This window comes from Microcaecilia unicolor, chromosome 10 (genome assembly GCF_901765095.1).
Source record: "Microcaecilia unicolor chromosome 10, aMicUni1.1, whole genome shotgun sequence".
In the NCBI taxonomy this organism is placed as follows: Eukaryota; Metazoa; Chordata; class Amphibia; order Gymnophiona; family Siphonopidae; genus Microcaecilia; species Microcaecilia unicolor.
In genome coordinates this window covers 203,208,642-203,223,033 of record NC_044040.1, presented here as the reverse complement: position 1 = coordinate 203,223,033, position 14,392 = coordinate 203,208,642, and the positions used below count along the sequence as shown (strand labels likewise).

The 14,392-nt window shown below is 41.0% G+C and overlaps 1 protein-coding gene across 4 annotated transcripts; it reads right to left on the bottom strand.

The window, feature by feature from the left end:
- Nucleotides 1-2,927: 2,927 nt before the first annotated feature.
- On the bottom strand, nt 2,928-10,336 carry ZNF639 (zinc finger protein 639). 4 transcript variants are annotated; one of them, XM_030216894.1, is made up of 4 exons: nt 10,205-10,336; nt 8,626-8,695; nt 7,736-7,843; nt 2,928-5,685 (listed from the first exon to the last, which is right to left on the bottom strand). In XM_030216894.1, the coding sequence occupies exons 2-4, from the start codon at nt 8,681-8,683 to the stop codon at nt 4,589-4,591; spliced, it is 1,263 nt and encodes a 420-aa protein (XP_030072754.1). In that variant the 5' UTR covers nt 8,684-8,695; nt 10,205-10,336; the 3' UTR covers nt 2,928-4,588. The 4 variants fall into 4 exon arrangements, with proteins under 4 accessions (XP_030072754.1, XP_030072755.1, XP_030072752.1 ...); XM_030216895.1 differs by lacking the exon at nt 10,205-10,336 and adding an exon at nt 9,939-10,194; XM_030216892.1 differs by lacking the exon at nt 10,205-10,336 and adding an exon at nt 9,944-10,194.
- Between the last annotated feature and the right edge of the window lie 4,056 nt (nt 10,337-14,392).

Genomic DNA, 14,392 nt, shown 5'->3' with positions numbered 1-14,392 from the left:
AGCTGAAGAGGCTTGATGACCTCTTTATCCTTTCCTCATATGGGAGCAGTTCCTTCCCCTCTATCATTTTGGCTGCTCTTCTTTGAACCTTTTCTAATTCCGCTATATCTTTTTTGAGATATGGGAACCAGATTTGAACACAATACTGAAGATGAGGTCGCACCATGGAGCAATACAGAGGCATTATAATATTCTTGGTCTTATTTTGTACCCCTCTCCTAATAATGCTTAGCATTCTGTTTGCATTTTTGGCTGCCGCCACACACTGAGCAGATTTCAGTGTACTGTCTACATTGGTTGGTATTTTATAAGACGTCATGTCAGATATGCAAGTAAATGACTAAAATCCCAACATTTACATGCATTGTTCACGCCTACATCTAAAATTACCCCTTATCCCTATAACTCTATAAAGTTGGGTGCCCAACTTTACGCTCAGCATGGAAAGTTGCGCAGAAAATGTATAGAATATGGTCTGCTATATGCCTAACTTAATTGTTTAATTAGATGCTAATTGGCTAGATTGCTAATTGGTGTTAATTGGCTCTACTTTGCAATTAGGTGGGTGTACCCCGCCCTGGCCAAGCACAGCCACGACCCCCAAGCTCAACTAATCCTATGGGAACAGGCTAGGAACACGTCTCAATCCAGTGAGCTGCACAGGATGTCTATCCACCTGCTGAAACAGAGAATACCGAAAGCGAGGTATCCCTTATGGCAGAGCTCTGGCTTATCGCCACCTGCTGGTAGACGGACATAACCCACTTGTCTCTAGCCTGATATGTGGGATGCTATGGAAGGGTTCTTTTTTAAAATCTGTTCACTCAGTGGCTGGGGAAAGAGTTGTGCCTGTATATCTTACTGATAAAGACGTACTTTACTGGCAACACCCAATGTTGTGGAACTAGCTATGATCTGAGCTTGGGTAAGAATCAAGTCCTGGCTCTTTGAAACACTTTTTTTTTTTTTTAAATGAAAAATTAGATCTTTTATTTTTCAGGTCTGTTAAGTTTGTGAGTTTTCTGGCTTGCACCAGCCACTTCTGTATTTGTTTGACTGCTGGAGTTAGTATTATACAATCATAGTAGTGTTTTGGCTTTCCTTGTTCCTAATTATACACTTCTAAAGTCTATTGGAATCTATTCCTTCAATCTTTGGATTATTTGGTTATTTTGTAATTCTGAGCTATTTCATATAGTTAACTGTTCAATATGCATTTTTTCTACTTATCCATTTGTCTAATTATGCATTTACGGTTGGACTGATTTTCCATGTGTGAGAGTACCTTGATTATTTTTTTTGTGCATCTTGAATCTGATTGAAAATGGAATAGAAAGAAGCCTATTTAATAAATTCTATACCTGGTACACACAAACTGTATTTTAGGTAAGAAATACCCTACCTTGTAAATGTACTTGAATTTAGCTCATGCCTTCTCATTTGCATTCACATACATGGTGTCCAGAAAAAACAGGACCCCTTACATAGCTTCACATACTTTGTAATTGTTTAAACATACTGGACTTGATGGGCCTTCAGTCTGTTCCCTTAGCAAACACTTTGCACCATATGCCTTATTTTGTCACAAACATTTTAATCCCAACTTCTTTGCTAAACACTATTTTGCTAAAATGGATCTTAATGGTCCCTTCCTGAATTATGTCATTTTGAAAACAGGGATCATCCAGTTTCTACAGCATCTTGCAGTAACACTTGTCAATAATAGTAGTAATTTTTTTTTCATAATAGTACATTTGTTTAGGGTTATTTGGAAAAATGTTGGGGTCCCATTTTTTCTGGACACCAATTTAAAGTTTGTATTTTAAGGCAACACAGGCTAAAGTGATTTGCCCAAGTTCACAAGGAGTGTTGGGAGGATCTGAACCCTAACTTTCCACATTTACAACACATACACTTGTGCCATATGTCTAGCTTATGTACATATTAAAGATCTCTTTAACCACTTATGTTACAAACACTAGTTAACACAATATACCAGCTGTTACTGTTATGAATATATTTATATGGTAAAGCTACGTCACTTTCTACAGTCATCTGTGCAATTTTTATTTTATTATTATTATTATTTTTTTAAGTTTCCCCTGCTCTTGTCAGCCTTCAGCACAATTGGAAGCAGGGTTGTGACCTGGCACCATGAGCCCTTATTTGAAGCGACCTGAGGATTTTTATCTTCTCCCAACTTACTTTAGTCTGTTTATTACAGCAACTGTTCTGAGCTGGGTGCAATATACCAAGGCTCCTCCTGAAACCTATAAGCATCTAAATCTTTTCTTTTTTTAACAGTAAGTTTTTTCCTTTGAATACAGAATAAACTCCCCTTCAAGCATTCTAAATCTGACATTAAGTGGTGCTGTTGCCTGACAACTGACACAACCGCCCTGGCAAACCCAGAGACTGAAAGAGCAGAGGCAGGAGTTAGGCTAGTGCTTATCAAACCATTCCACGGCCGTGACCCCATTATCACAGCCACAATAAGTGTGTGCCGCCCCCCCCCCCCCCCCCCAAAGTAACAACCCACAATTTGGGAAGCTGTGCTAAGTCAGCTCATGTCCCATCTACAGCAGCGTCAATGAGCTTCCCTAGCTCTAGAATTTTACAAATCCTGTGAAAATAAATTTGATTTCTGAATATATGTATCCAGTAACATCTACTTGTTCCTTATGCTGAATTTTGATAATTGTCAGGTGGATTTCAAAGGTTATTTATGTATTTATTTTTGCAGATGCTGTGTGTATTTCCTGCACAAGATGACTGCTCTTTGCACATCAGGCATGATGGATGTTTTTGACATTTACAAAATTAAGATTACCTTTCTCCAGTTAGTAACTGTGTGATTTTTTTCCTCAACGTTATATTGAGCAAGGATTATATACACTCAAAAATGAAAGGTCACACTTAAAGGAAAGTCACTGTTTCAAATAGCATTTAATCAATAACATTTATAGATTAAAACACACACCTGCATAATTTTGCACCAAACACCACCACAGCAAAAGATATTGATAGTCTGAAATACTTTACATATTAGACATTCAAAAATGGAAGTCAGCAACACTTCCTTTCCGTAAACACAGACATCTACCTTCTCACCTACTATCCTCTAGTCCTTTTTATAACTTCTACTTCCAAAAGAGCAGAGTCTTCTCCTATGTTCTGCTGTTTGATCAGATCATCTTTGGAACAGAAAACAACTCAGGGTATAATTTTGGTACTATTAAGGCAAGGATGTCAATAGAATATGTAAGTAGATTTTCATTGTTGGACTATTTTTAAAATATTTCTAGACCAGCATGCCTTAATAAATTGGATTTAAGAAACCAAAGAATTCATTGCCAGTTTAAGATAGGACGACACATTCCCTAAAGACCAAAGCTTACATGAGTCCAGTGTCTGCATAATTCCATTCATACATTCAAGCATAATTTCATATTACTTGAACTTTATTTGCATCCAATATGAATTTAGATGTCAAATGTGTACAGTGTTACTAAACACAACTATTTCCTCCTAATAAAACAATCTTTTTTTTCGGTCAGCCCTTCGAGTCAGCATGCCACCACAAGTTAAAGAAACGAGAGCATGGTTATAGCTTACGCAGTTGCTTCAGCTGTAGGTACATCTAGGTTTCTTGTTAAGAGGAGGAGTTGGGTTTGCTCACTCTAGCGGTGGGAGGCAGACAGGAACCACACTGGGGAAGCCCTAACTGCCTTTGTCCAGAACCGTCCATGTTTGAAAGCAAGCATGCAGACCTGGGATGCCCATCTGTGCTGCCTCAGCCAAGGAGCTATTTCACACCTTAAAAAATAACTGCCCTTTCTGTTTTAGGGGGCAGTGCATTTCCTATTCTTTTCTTGCCACACCAATAATTTACAAGAGAAAATTAACCTCAAGTCAAAAAAGGGAATTTTCAGCACCAAAACAGAAACCGATTTAATGTACCACAGAAACACACTGGTTACCATTTAAGGAGGTTTATGGCAGTATTGCTTGCAAGAAAACCAAATTTATCAAGCACCAGATGACCCTCCGAGATTCATGCTATTAACAGTTGTTAGTGTTGTCCTTGTATAAGCTGGGGCTACTTTTCAGTTTTTATTTACTGAAGTACTTTTAAGTGACCCGTCACAAAAGGGTAGTTTGTAAAATTGAAAAATTTGTGGGGAGCCCATCTATTGGCTTATTACTAAATTTTTTAAGTCTTATTCACTCAGGCTGATGATTTGAATACAGCACATCAAAATGAGCAGAAAGCTTTGGAAGGGGCATAATGTTGGCAGCTTTTGAATATCATCCCAAGACCTGGATTTCACACAGGGTCACGTCGCGTAGCCGTCACACACGGCTTCTTTTCCACCGAGTCTGAATGGTAAAATCTGGGACCATTCTTGAGTCCTAATCGCTCCAAGAACCCTAGGTAGAAAGCTGCAAAATACGAACCTTAACTAGAACTGTAGAAATGACCTACCAGCTAAACTTCTGTAAATGCCGTCATGTGCCCAGGAGTGTTGATTTGAATAATCTCTACACATGGGCGCTCTGGAACTTCCATTCTTTTTTCCTCAAGAACTCAAGTACTCTCATGTATCTGAAGATGGTTTTTAAGTTCCTCCTCACTTCCAAATCTCATCAAACAGCTGTTACATTTTTGGGGTAAATCTGTAGAATGCCTGAAGTCTAGGTGAGTTTTAAGGTCCTCAAGCTGCCCAGTAGAATACTCACAATACTGGCACAGAAAAACCCCTTCTGATAAATGTAAGTTTAAATGCTGGCTGTACTCCAGCATCCCAGAGAACCCCTTCCCACAGTCGTCACAGACATGAGGAAAGAACCTGGTGTGTTCAATGGCGACGTGTCTGTTGACATTGGTATGCAATCGGCTCCTGAAACCACACGCCTGACATACAAAAAAGTTTTTGGATTTATCAAAACTGATTTTGTTTAGGAGGCTGAAACGGCCACGCTCAGCATTATTATAGCTGTCACTTAGCTCTATCAGCCGGCACGCATGCTCGTTTACCACGTGACTGTGCAAGTCTTCTGGGTCACTGGTCTCGTGCTCACAGAACTGACACAGGTACTGTTCGTCACAGCTGTGCTCCTGGAAGTGCAGGTACAGCTCACTACTAGTGCAAAACTGCAGGTCACACTGTTCGCACCAGTACAGAAAGTCTGTGAAGTGAACATCTGCGATGTGCTGGCTAAGCTTCTCGAAGGCCGTCGTTTTGTAGCTGCAGTATTTACAGCTGTACAGTTCCTCCTTGTGTAGTCTGCCATGCTCCAGGAGGGAATCATCTGTAGAGAAGCTCTGTTTGCACACTTTGCAGATGTGGGACTCTGTGCATTTGTGTTTTAGGACCATGTGCTGCTTCAGGTCAGAAAAGTACTTGCTATTAAAGCCACACTGCTCACACTTGAACAGGCCACTGCTATTTGCTCTCAGTAGCGGCCACTTGTGTGCAGGAGTAGTGTTAGAAGACTGCCCCTTCTCTGAGATTTCACTATCTGTAGCACATGGCTCCTTCATTTCTTCCTCATGGTTTTGGGGTGAAGCACTTTCTACCTCCACCTCCTGTGCCTCTGAAGGGACTTCCTCTTGGAAGGTTATGTCGTTGAGCACGGCTGACTCGCTCACTTCTTTGCAAAGTCCATTACTAGCAGGTTCCTCTGAAAGAGAAAAAAAAAACAGCACATACCTGGGTACAGAGAACAACAACAACAAAATCATAAAAAAGCAAACAGAACGTTATAAATTAGGAACAAAGAATCAAACCAAATTTTATAATACTTCTGTACAGATATCTGTACATGTAAGAATGTTGGATATGCCACACTGAGTTAGACTACAGTATCCTGTCTCTTGACAGAATCACACACGGTAGATCCATTCCTTGGTTATCAGTGGCTTTCCCAAGTCTACCCGGCTAATAAGGATTTATGGACTTTTCCTCCAGGTATTTGCCTAAAACCTTTTTAAATGCCCAGCTATGCTGTCTTGACATCTTCCGGCAACAAATTCTATGAGCTTTGAACTGAATCAAAGAACATTTTCTCCAATTTGTTTTAAATGTGTGTTAATTATTATAGTTTGTCCCCTAATCTTAGTACTATTTATCCATTCCACTTCACGCAATATCTCACACACCTAACATAGTAACACAGTAAATGATGACAGATAAAGACCTGAACAGTCCATCCACTCTGCCCAACAAGAAACTCATTTTACATGATATGCGATACTTTATATGTATTCCCGAGTTTGATTTGTCAATCTCACTTGTATCTCCCCCTCAATTGTCTCTTCTCCAAGCTGAGGGAGCTCTAGCTTGTTATGTTATACTTTCTTCAGAAGGAAGCCATTCCATTCCCTTCCTCTCTCTGTTTTTCAGTTCTATTTTCTTTTTTTGTTTATTTTAGATGGGCTGACCAGTATTGCACACAATATACAAGGTGCAATCACACCACTGAACATAAGATGCCCTTTGCATTTTCAGCAAGAACAGAGTATAGGAATAATCTTCCACAGCATGCTCCTGGATGGGCTAAGGGGTTTCCTGAGGTGGGGTCCCAGTGGGTGATAGTGGGAGAGTGCATAGATGGACCCAGTGGAGAGTTGAATCCTGAGATCAGCAGAGGTGCAGGACGTACATGGTTTAGTACTGTGGACACCGATGGCTGAGTCACTGAGCTGTCTTGAGGGGGTCAGGCTGGGGTACTACAGATGGATTTCTGTAGCAGTATGGAAGCTAAAAGGTTAACTTTTGGGGTGGACCTTCAGCAGAGGGACAAAACAAACATTTGCTTGCAGCCATCGAGGCCCATTTGGAGCTGTTTTCAGGTTCTTATGCTGGGATTTCTTAGGGCTTTGGTGGAGACCTGTTGCTTCTCTTCCAGGGCTGTATGATCAGACCCATGTCTGCAGCTGCTGCCTGTGCAGCTGTGTAATCCTGGAGCCGCGTGAGAAGGCAGCATCGGAGCAGCAGTGCTGGGTGTCTTCTGAAGCCACAAGGCCTCGACTGCTGATGCAGGAGGCGTGGGGGGGGGGGGGTGCAGCAACGATCCGAGGACTGTCAGCCATACCCCCCATTGCTAAAGCCTACCGTAGCCAGAATAGGAGCTGCACCCAGAACGGCGGAGGCATGATTATGAGGACACCTGTGCTGGCTCACCTTTCCCAGAGGTGCCAGTACTGGGCCCTGGGGAGAGGGAGATTGATGTGCTTTTGTTGGGGCTTGAGCCTCGGCAGCCATGCAGTCTCGCATGGTGCAAAGAAGCTGGGCTGATACAGGTAAGAGGCAGCTCATGGCTGCCAGCTGATCTCCTGATTTTATTTAGATCTCACTTTATTTTTGCTATGCAGGAAAGTTGTTTGCTTTTTTTTTTTTAATCAAGGAGTGTTGCTGAGAGCTGAGACTTGTATGGAGCAGTTAGAAAGCAAACTGCGTAGGCAAGGGAAGCTATACTGTGCATGAGAAATCCAACTCATGCCCAGTAAACCAAAAAGCTTACTTTGCTAGGGGCAAGCACTAGCACACCTCAAGATTCCTGGATCATAATCTTCTGATTGGGGATTGAGATTCAAAGAGAGGCCTTGTGATCTAGACCAGCATTTTTTCAAGCTGATATTTTTACCCATCTCTAAGAGATATATGAACAAGTAGGTATACACCTCCGCCCCCCCCCCCCCCAAGGCCATCTGCTGTTTTTTGCATCATACCTTCATTTTCAGCAATTTTTGATTCTTGTTGCTTTATAGAACAAACACTATAACAGTGATCAAAAAAGATTCCATTGTTCTCTACATGTATAGTAGTTCCTTCAGTATCTGAAAAAAAAAATAATTGTGTTTACAAATTAAGAAATTAACAATTTTTTTTAAAGAACTGTCCAGGACTACACATTTACTGCAAATAGCTGCCATAATAAATGGCCTCAGATTTTCATACCTTTCTGACCAATCACTGAAGTCAAAACATAAATCCTATCATCACTGCCAGCCCAAGACAACAAAAAGTAAATCCACAGACAACAGCACCACTGTGATCTGCGATAGCCCACCACAGTGTTTCCCAAGTCCGGTCCTGAAGTACCCCCTGCCAGTCAGGTTTTCAGGATATCCACAATGAATATGCATGAAAGAGATTTGCATATAATGGAGGCAGTGTGGAGGCTCTGATGTCAACCATTCTTTGTTTTAAAAGATTTGGGTTCGTTGAGGGAGGGGTGGGATGCAGACTGAAGACTTTCTTCCTTCTTGGTTAATGCCTCAGGGGCTATAAGAACACAGGCACCTATGACTAGGGGAATGTTATAATGTTTCTTCAAGGCGGATGAGTAGAGAGAATGGACACACTTCAGGGGAGGGTTATGGTAGGGGAGGGTTATGGTAGGGGGTGAAGGGAAATGTAATATGGGGGGGAGGGGGGCAATGAGAAAAAAAACTTATGCTGTATATTATGTTTGCTTAACTGTTTTACAAATAAAAAGTTTTCATATAATGGAGGCAGTGTATGCAAATCAAGTTCATGCATATTCATTGTGGATATCCTGAAAACCTAACTGGCAAGGGGTCCTTTTACTGCTCTAATGTATCTGTGCCATACAAACCTGAGTAACGGGATGGATAAGATGTCTTCCTTTTCCGCTTTTTTGGATGTTCAGTCATGTCTATTTGATCCTAAAGACAGAGAAGGGTTGCATCAAAATGTTTTACTCATAAGATTACATTTCCTGGTCAAAAGCAGAATGCAAACTGGTCAGTCAATCTTAAAACAGAGCATTCTGCAGGAACCGACTTAATCAGGCACCTTTTGTCTTATCCATCAAAGGTGAGGAAAGGAAGCTCCCAACTTTTATCAGTTTAAAAAAAGGTTAATTTTATTTCTCATGCTTTTTGAGTACTGGAACAGAAGTCTAGAAGCTGTTGTCACAGATTTTTTTCCATGTTGAGCAGAGCTGATAACATTACAACATACCACTAGGAAATAGATCTGAGGATTAAAGGGGGAAAAAAAAAAAAAGACTGAAGGAAAAAAATTCTCAGAAATTGAAGGGAGGGGAAGGTGCAAAGGAAAATCAATAAATACTGGAAAGTTAAAAATAATGATGGAGCCACAAAATAATGATGGAGCCACAAGGGGCCCTTTTACTAAGCTGCACTAACAGATTTAGGGGGGAATTCATCAAGCAGCATTAGGGCCTTAACATATGTTAAGAAGCCCATTTTATGCCTTAGGGGCTTCTTAGCATTTAACGCACATTTAGGCCCTAATGCTGCTTGACGAATTCCCCCCTTAATGCGTAGTAATGATTAACACGTGCTAAAAGCTAAGAAGCCCATTTATACCTGTGGGTTTCTTAGCATTTAGCATGCGCTAAATCCATTAGCGCACTTTAGTGAAAAGACCCCTAAGTCAAATATAATTCAAGCTAGCCAAAGGTAGTCCGCAAACCCCATCAACAATCATCAAATACTACATGCTATTTACACCCTAGAGTACTACTACTACTATTTATCATTTCTTCAGGTGGTTCACCTCAATAAAAAAAAAAAAAAAACTGACAATATATTTTGTAAGAAATTTAAGAAAGTATAAACCCCCCTACCCCTCCTTCCTCCAAAACACCTCAGATCCAAAATCCCTCTAAGCTTAACTTGGGCTGCTCCAGAAAAAAGCCATATGCAAGAATTTTCTGCTGTAACGCACAGGTCCTACAAGAAAACACTGTAAACAAGAAATCCACAACTTTTTCAAAAATGCATAGGCGATAAGAACATCAGTAACCTTGAATGTAACTGAAAAGAAAATAATTGGTTAAAGCCACGTTTTTGTTTTTTTTTTAAATGTAAGAACTTTAATTTCCTCTAAGGGGGAATCACATGCTGCCCCAACATGACGCTATTCATGAACACAACCTGCCTCACATTTGCGAAGAAGTCATACATCGCAAATGAAAGGGGCAAACTGATGGCGTTGGGAGTGGGCCAGGCCCGACCAACTTTTCCGCAGCTCTCCCAGTCCCAAGCAGCTGATTAGGCTCTAGTAGAGGTCGGCGCCCCTGGGCTGCCCATACTGCGGCGCTGATCTCGCGAGACTGAGTCTGGGAAAACCAGCGTGAGGATACAGGAGGAGCGGGTCTGCAAATGAAACTCCTTTTTAAAGTCGCAGGTCGGGTTTTCCTTCACCTCACTACCGTTGAAAGCGAACCCAAATTGCCGTCCTCGCTTCGGTTCTTCTCAGCGACTGCGGTTACCGGCGAAAGAGAAACCCGTAGAGACCGTTCCTCTACGCATGCGCGCAACGCAGAAACGTCACTACCGGCCGTAAATCGTTTCTTCCAAGGTGACTCGACTGGGAGCATGCGCATTGGGCTATTTTCCGACAGTGCTGAAGCGCACAGCTGTGCTGTCAGGTCTAAATTTTGCCCTTCTTTTAAAAACTCTTTTTATTAAGTTTTAGAAAATATTTAAAAGGGATAAGCAATATTTCCCAGCAATAGAAATGTATATTATAACATTTGTATCCTGCATTATCTCAGAGTTCAGGTTTAATGTGGCTTACAATCCAGTTACAAGCAGGTACTCTCTCTCTGTCCTTAGAGGGCTCACAATCTTGTTTTTTGTACCTGAGGCAATGGAGAGTTAAGTGACTTGTCAACAAGGAGTTGTAATTGGGATTAAACTCAGGTTGCTGGGTCTTGACTTTCTCTCATCTCATGCTGTTCTTGACCCACTCCAATCTGGCTTTCGCCCTCTTCATTCAACTGAAACTGCACTTGCAAAAGTTTCCAACAACCTGTGCCTAGCCAAATCCAAGGGTCTCTATTCTATCCTCATCCTTCTCGATCTGTCCGCCTTTTTGACACTGTTGATCACAGCCTACTTCTTGATACGCTGTCTTCATTTGGATTCCAGGGCTCTGTTCTTTCCTGGTTCTCCTCCTACCTCTCGCTTCGCACCTTTAGTGTACACTCCGGCGGATCCTCTTCCACTTCTATTCCTCTACCAATCGGTGTATCTCAGGGTTCTGTTCTCAGTCCTCTCCTGTTCTCTACGCTTCTTCCCTTGGCTCTCTGGTATCATCTCATGGCTTTCAATACCAGCTCTATGCTGATGACTCCCAAATTTACCTCTCTACCCCTGAAATCTCAACCAGCACCCAGACCAGGGTTTCAGCCTGCCTGTCCGATATCGCTGCCTGGATGTCCCAACGGCATCTAAAACTTAATATGGCCAAAACCGAGCTTCTCATCTTTCCCCCTAAACCTACCTCTCCTCTCCCCCCTTTCTCTATTTCTGTGGATGGCACTCTCATTCTCCCTGTCTCATCAGCTCGTAACCTTGGGGTCATCTTTGACTCCTCTCTCTCCTCTGCTCATATTCAACAGATTGCTAAAACCTGTCGTTTCTTTCTGTATAACATTAGCAAAATCCGTCCCTTCATCTCTGAGCACTCTACCAGAACCCTTATCCACACTGTTATCACCTCTCATCTTGATTATTGTAACCTGCTTCTCACCGGCCTCCCTCTCAGCCATCTCTCTCCTCTTCAATCAGTCCAAAACTCTGCTACGCGACTCATTTTCCGCCAAAAATCGCTGTGCTCACATTAGCCCCCTCCTTAAATCACTTCATTGGCTCCCTATCCGTTTCCGTATTCAGTTCAAGCTTCTCTTATTGACCTATAAGTGTATTCATTCTGCCGCTCCCCAGTACCTCTCCACTCTTGTCTCTCCATATGCCCCCCCTCGGGTACTCCGTTCTGTAGATAAATCTCTCTTATCCGTCCCCTTCCCCTCTACTGCTAATTCTAGACTCTGTTCCTTTTGTCTTGCAGCACCTCACGCCGGGAATAGACTTCCCGAGCCTGTGCGTCTAGCCCCGTCTTTGGCCGTTTTCAAGTCCAAACTTAAAGCCCACCTCTTTACCACTGCTTTTGACTTCTAACCACTACTCACTTCCCTGTCCTTTAACCTCACCTTTTATTCCCTTACCCTTAATTGTTCTGTCTGTTTACCAGTCTTATCTAGATTGTAAGCTCTTTGAGCAGGGACTGTCTTTTTTGTGTATGGTGTACAGCGCTGCGTATGCCTTGTAGCGCTATAGAAATGATAAATAGTAGTAGTGCTGGGATCAAAGTCTGCTGTACTAACTGTTAGGGTACTCTCAAATGGTAGAATTTCAAATGTAGGAAATAGGAACAATTATTGCATATATATATATATATAGCATATGTAAAAGGGATATACATATGTTAGATTTGTTGGCAAAAAATATGATGTGTTCGGTGACTTTGATCACATGTGGTAGGATTGGCCAATAATCCAACCATTTTGGAAAAGAAATACAGACATTTTATCTTACTAATACCCTTCTTCCACTTCAATATGAAGTATATGTATTGGGTAAAGAAGATTATGGTTTAATTGAAGAACAGATGTTAATCGGGGGGTGGGGGGGTTGCCTTTGCCAAATGGCAGCAGGATGTGCTCTAATCAAAAGATGGAAAAGTAATGCACCACCTTCTGTTGAATGTTTGTACAATCTTTGAAATTTATCTAATGGAAAAATTTACTTATCAAATGAAAATATAAAAAATTCAGTGTTCCTTTATTTATATTTTGCTCATACCTTTTTCAAGGTGAGTTATATTCAGGTGCACTGGAGGGTTAAAGTGATTCACCCACAATCAAAGGAGCAGTAGGGGGATTTGAACCAGATGCTCTGTGGATATCAGTGCTAGTGCTGTAACCACTAGGCTACTCCTCAATGTGAACAAGCCCATGGGAATTGAATGGGCTTTTTCACATTCAGTGCATTGCTAATTGGTAGCACCACTTTGTAAAAGGAGCCATCAATCTATATGATTACCATAAGAAACACACATGGGGAAATGAAAGTTAGATGATCTGACCTTTTTTAGAAACATAACTGCCCAATTTTTATGATTGTAACATTTATTTTGTACTGAGCCCACAAATAGGTGGGAAAATGTGGGATACAAATGCAAATAAATAAATAAATAATAGAGTGGGATTTTATGAGGACTGAGAAGGGAAGTTATATTTTTTACAAATAGAGACTAAATTTTGCCTTTTTAACTCTTTCTATTAATTTTTTTTTGTTTGTAATAAATGTTATTGAATTTTTATAATAAAGTATAACAAAACATTGATGCAATCAGGCTGTCCAGAATATCCAATGACAAGTAATTATAAGCACAATTGTACAATCATATGCATACCTGTAAAAATAAACATGTATTTTGATTTTTAAATAAACATTTAAAGGGGCATTTTCGATGTGACATCTAAATCCGATTTTGGACGTTTTCAGCAAAACTAACACTCAGAATTTTGGAAAAGATTTTACAATATATATTTAGTAATGAGTTAGGTCTGTAAGTTGCCAGTGTTGTTGGATCTTTTCCTTCTTTGGGGATAACAGTGATACAAGCAGTTTCCCTGTGGATGTTATTTCATTAAAAGTTTCAGTTGTGACTGAAACAGGTCTAGATAAAAACATTTTTTTTTTTCTGCCATGGACTTTTTTTTTCTGCTCCATTAACGCAGGAAAATGTCCACCCAAGTCCTGCCCAAAACACACCTCCAACACGCCCCCTTGCTATTTGGACAAATTCAGTGAAAAACGTCTCCTTTCTGCCTTCTCAAAAATTGTGATGTAGACGTCCATCTGGTGATTTATGCCACATTTGAGAAGTTTTTCTCTTTTGAAAATGAGCGTGTTTGTTTTTACAAATTGGGTACCTTTTAAACTCTGGCTTAGATAGTGACATCGGGTTTATTTTATTTTAAACTAAGTAAAACACAGCAATAGAAATCCAACTGAACTACACAGTGGACAACAAAAGACTGTCGGTTATAATGGTAGTGGGTTCTGTGGATGTGGGGAGGGGCACGTGGGATGGGGCATTCTTTGATTTAGCAGTTATGGTATGTGTTCTAACTGGCAACTACATGTGTGATGACATCACCAACAGAGTGGCTTAGGATCCTTGCTGTCCATGGAGAAAATGTTCACGTCTACACCCTAATACTAGAAGAGTGTCTATGAACAACTTCCCTACAGTATCCAGGAGGAATACCACCCAATAGTCATTCTAGATGATTTTAATGTCTGCTTAGGAAGCAGCAAAGGAGCACTCAGGGAGGAGAAGGCCATAGCGGAGAGATTGAATGAATTCTTTGCTTCAGTCTTTATAGAAGAAGATGTAAAAGATTTACCTATACCAGAAATGATTTTCAGGGGTGACGGTGCGGAGGAACTGAAAGAAAACTCGGTGAACTTGGAAGATGTATTTGAGCCAGTTTGACAAGTTAAAGAGTGATACGTCACCTAGACCACCCCAGGGTA

Coding starts and splice junctions, on each gene's coding strand:
- ZNF639 (XM_030216892.1), bottom strand. CDS start 9,964: ATGTATGACTTCTTCGCAAAT. Junction 7,844..8,625: donor TTATCCATCCCGTTACTCAG/GTTTGTATGGCA, acceptor TTTTTTTTTCAG/ATACTGAAGGAACTACTATA. Junction 5,686..7,735: donor AAAAATTGCTGAAAATGAAG/GTATGATGCAAA, acceptor TTTCTCTTTCAG/AGGAACCTGCTAGTAATGGA.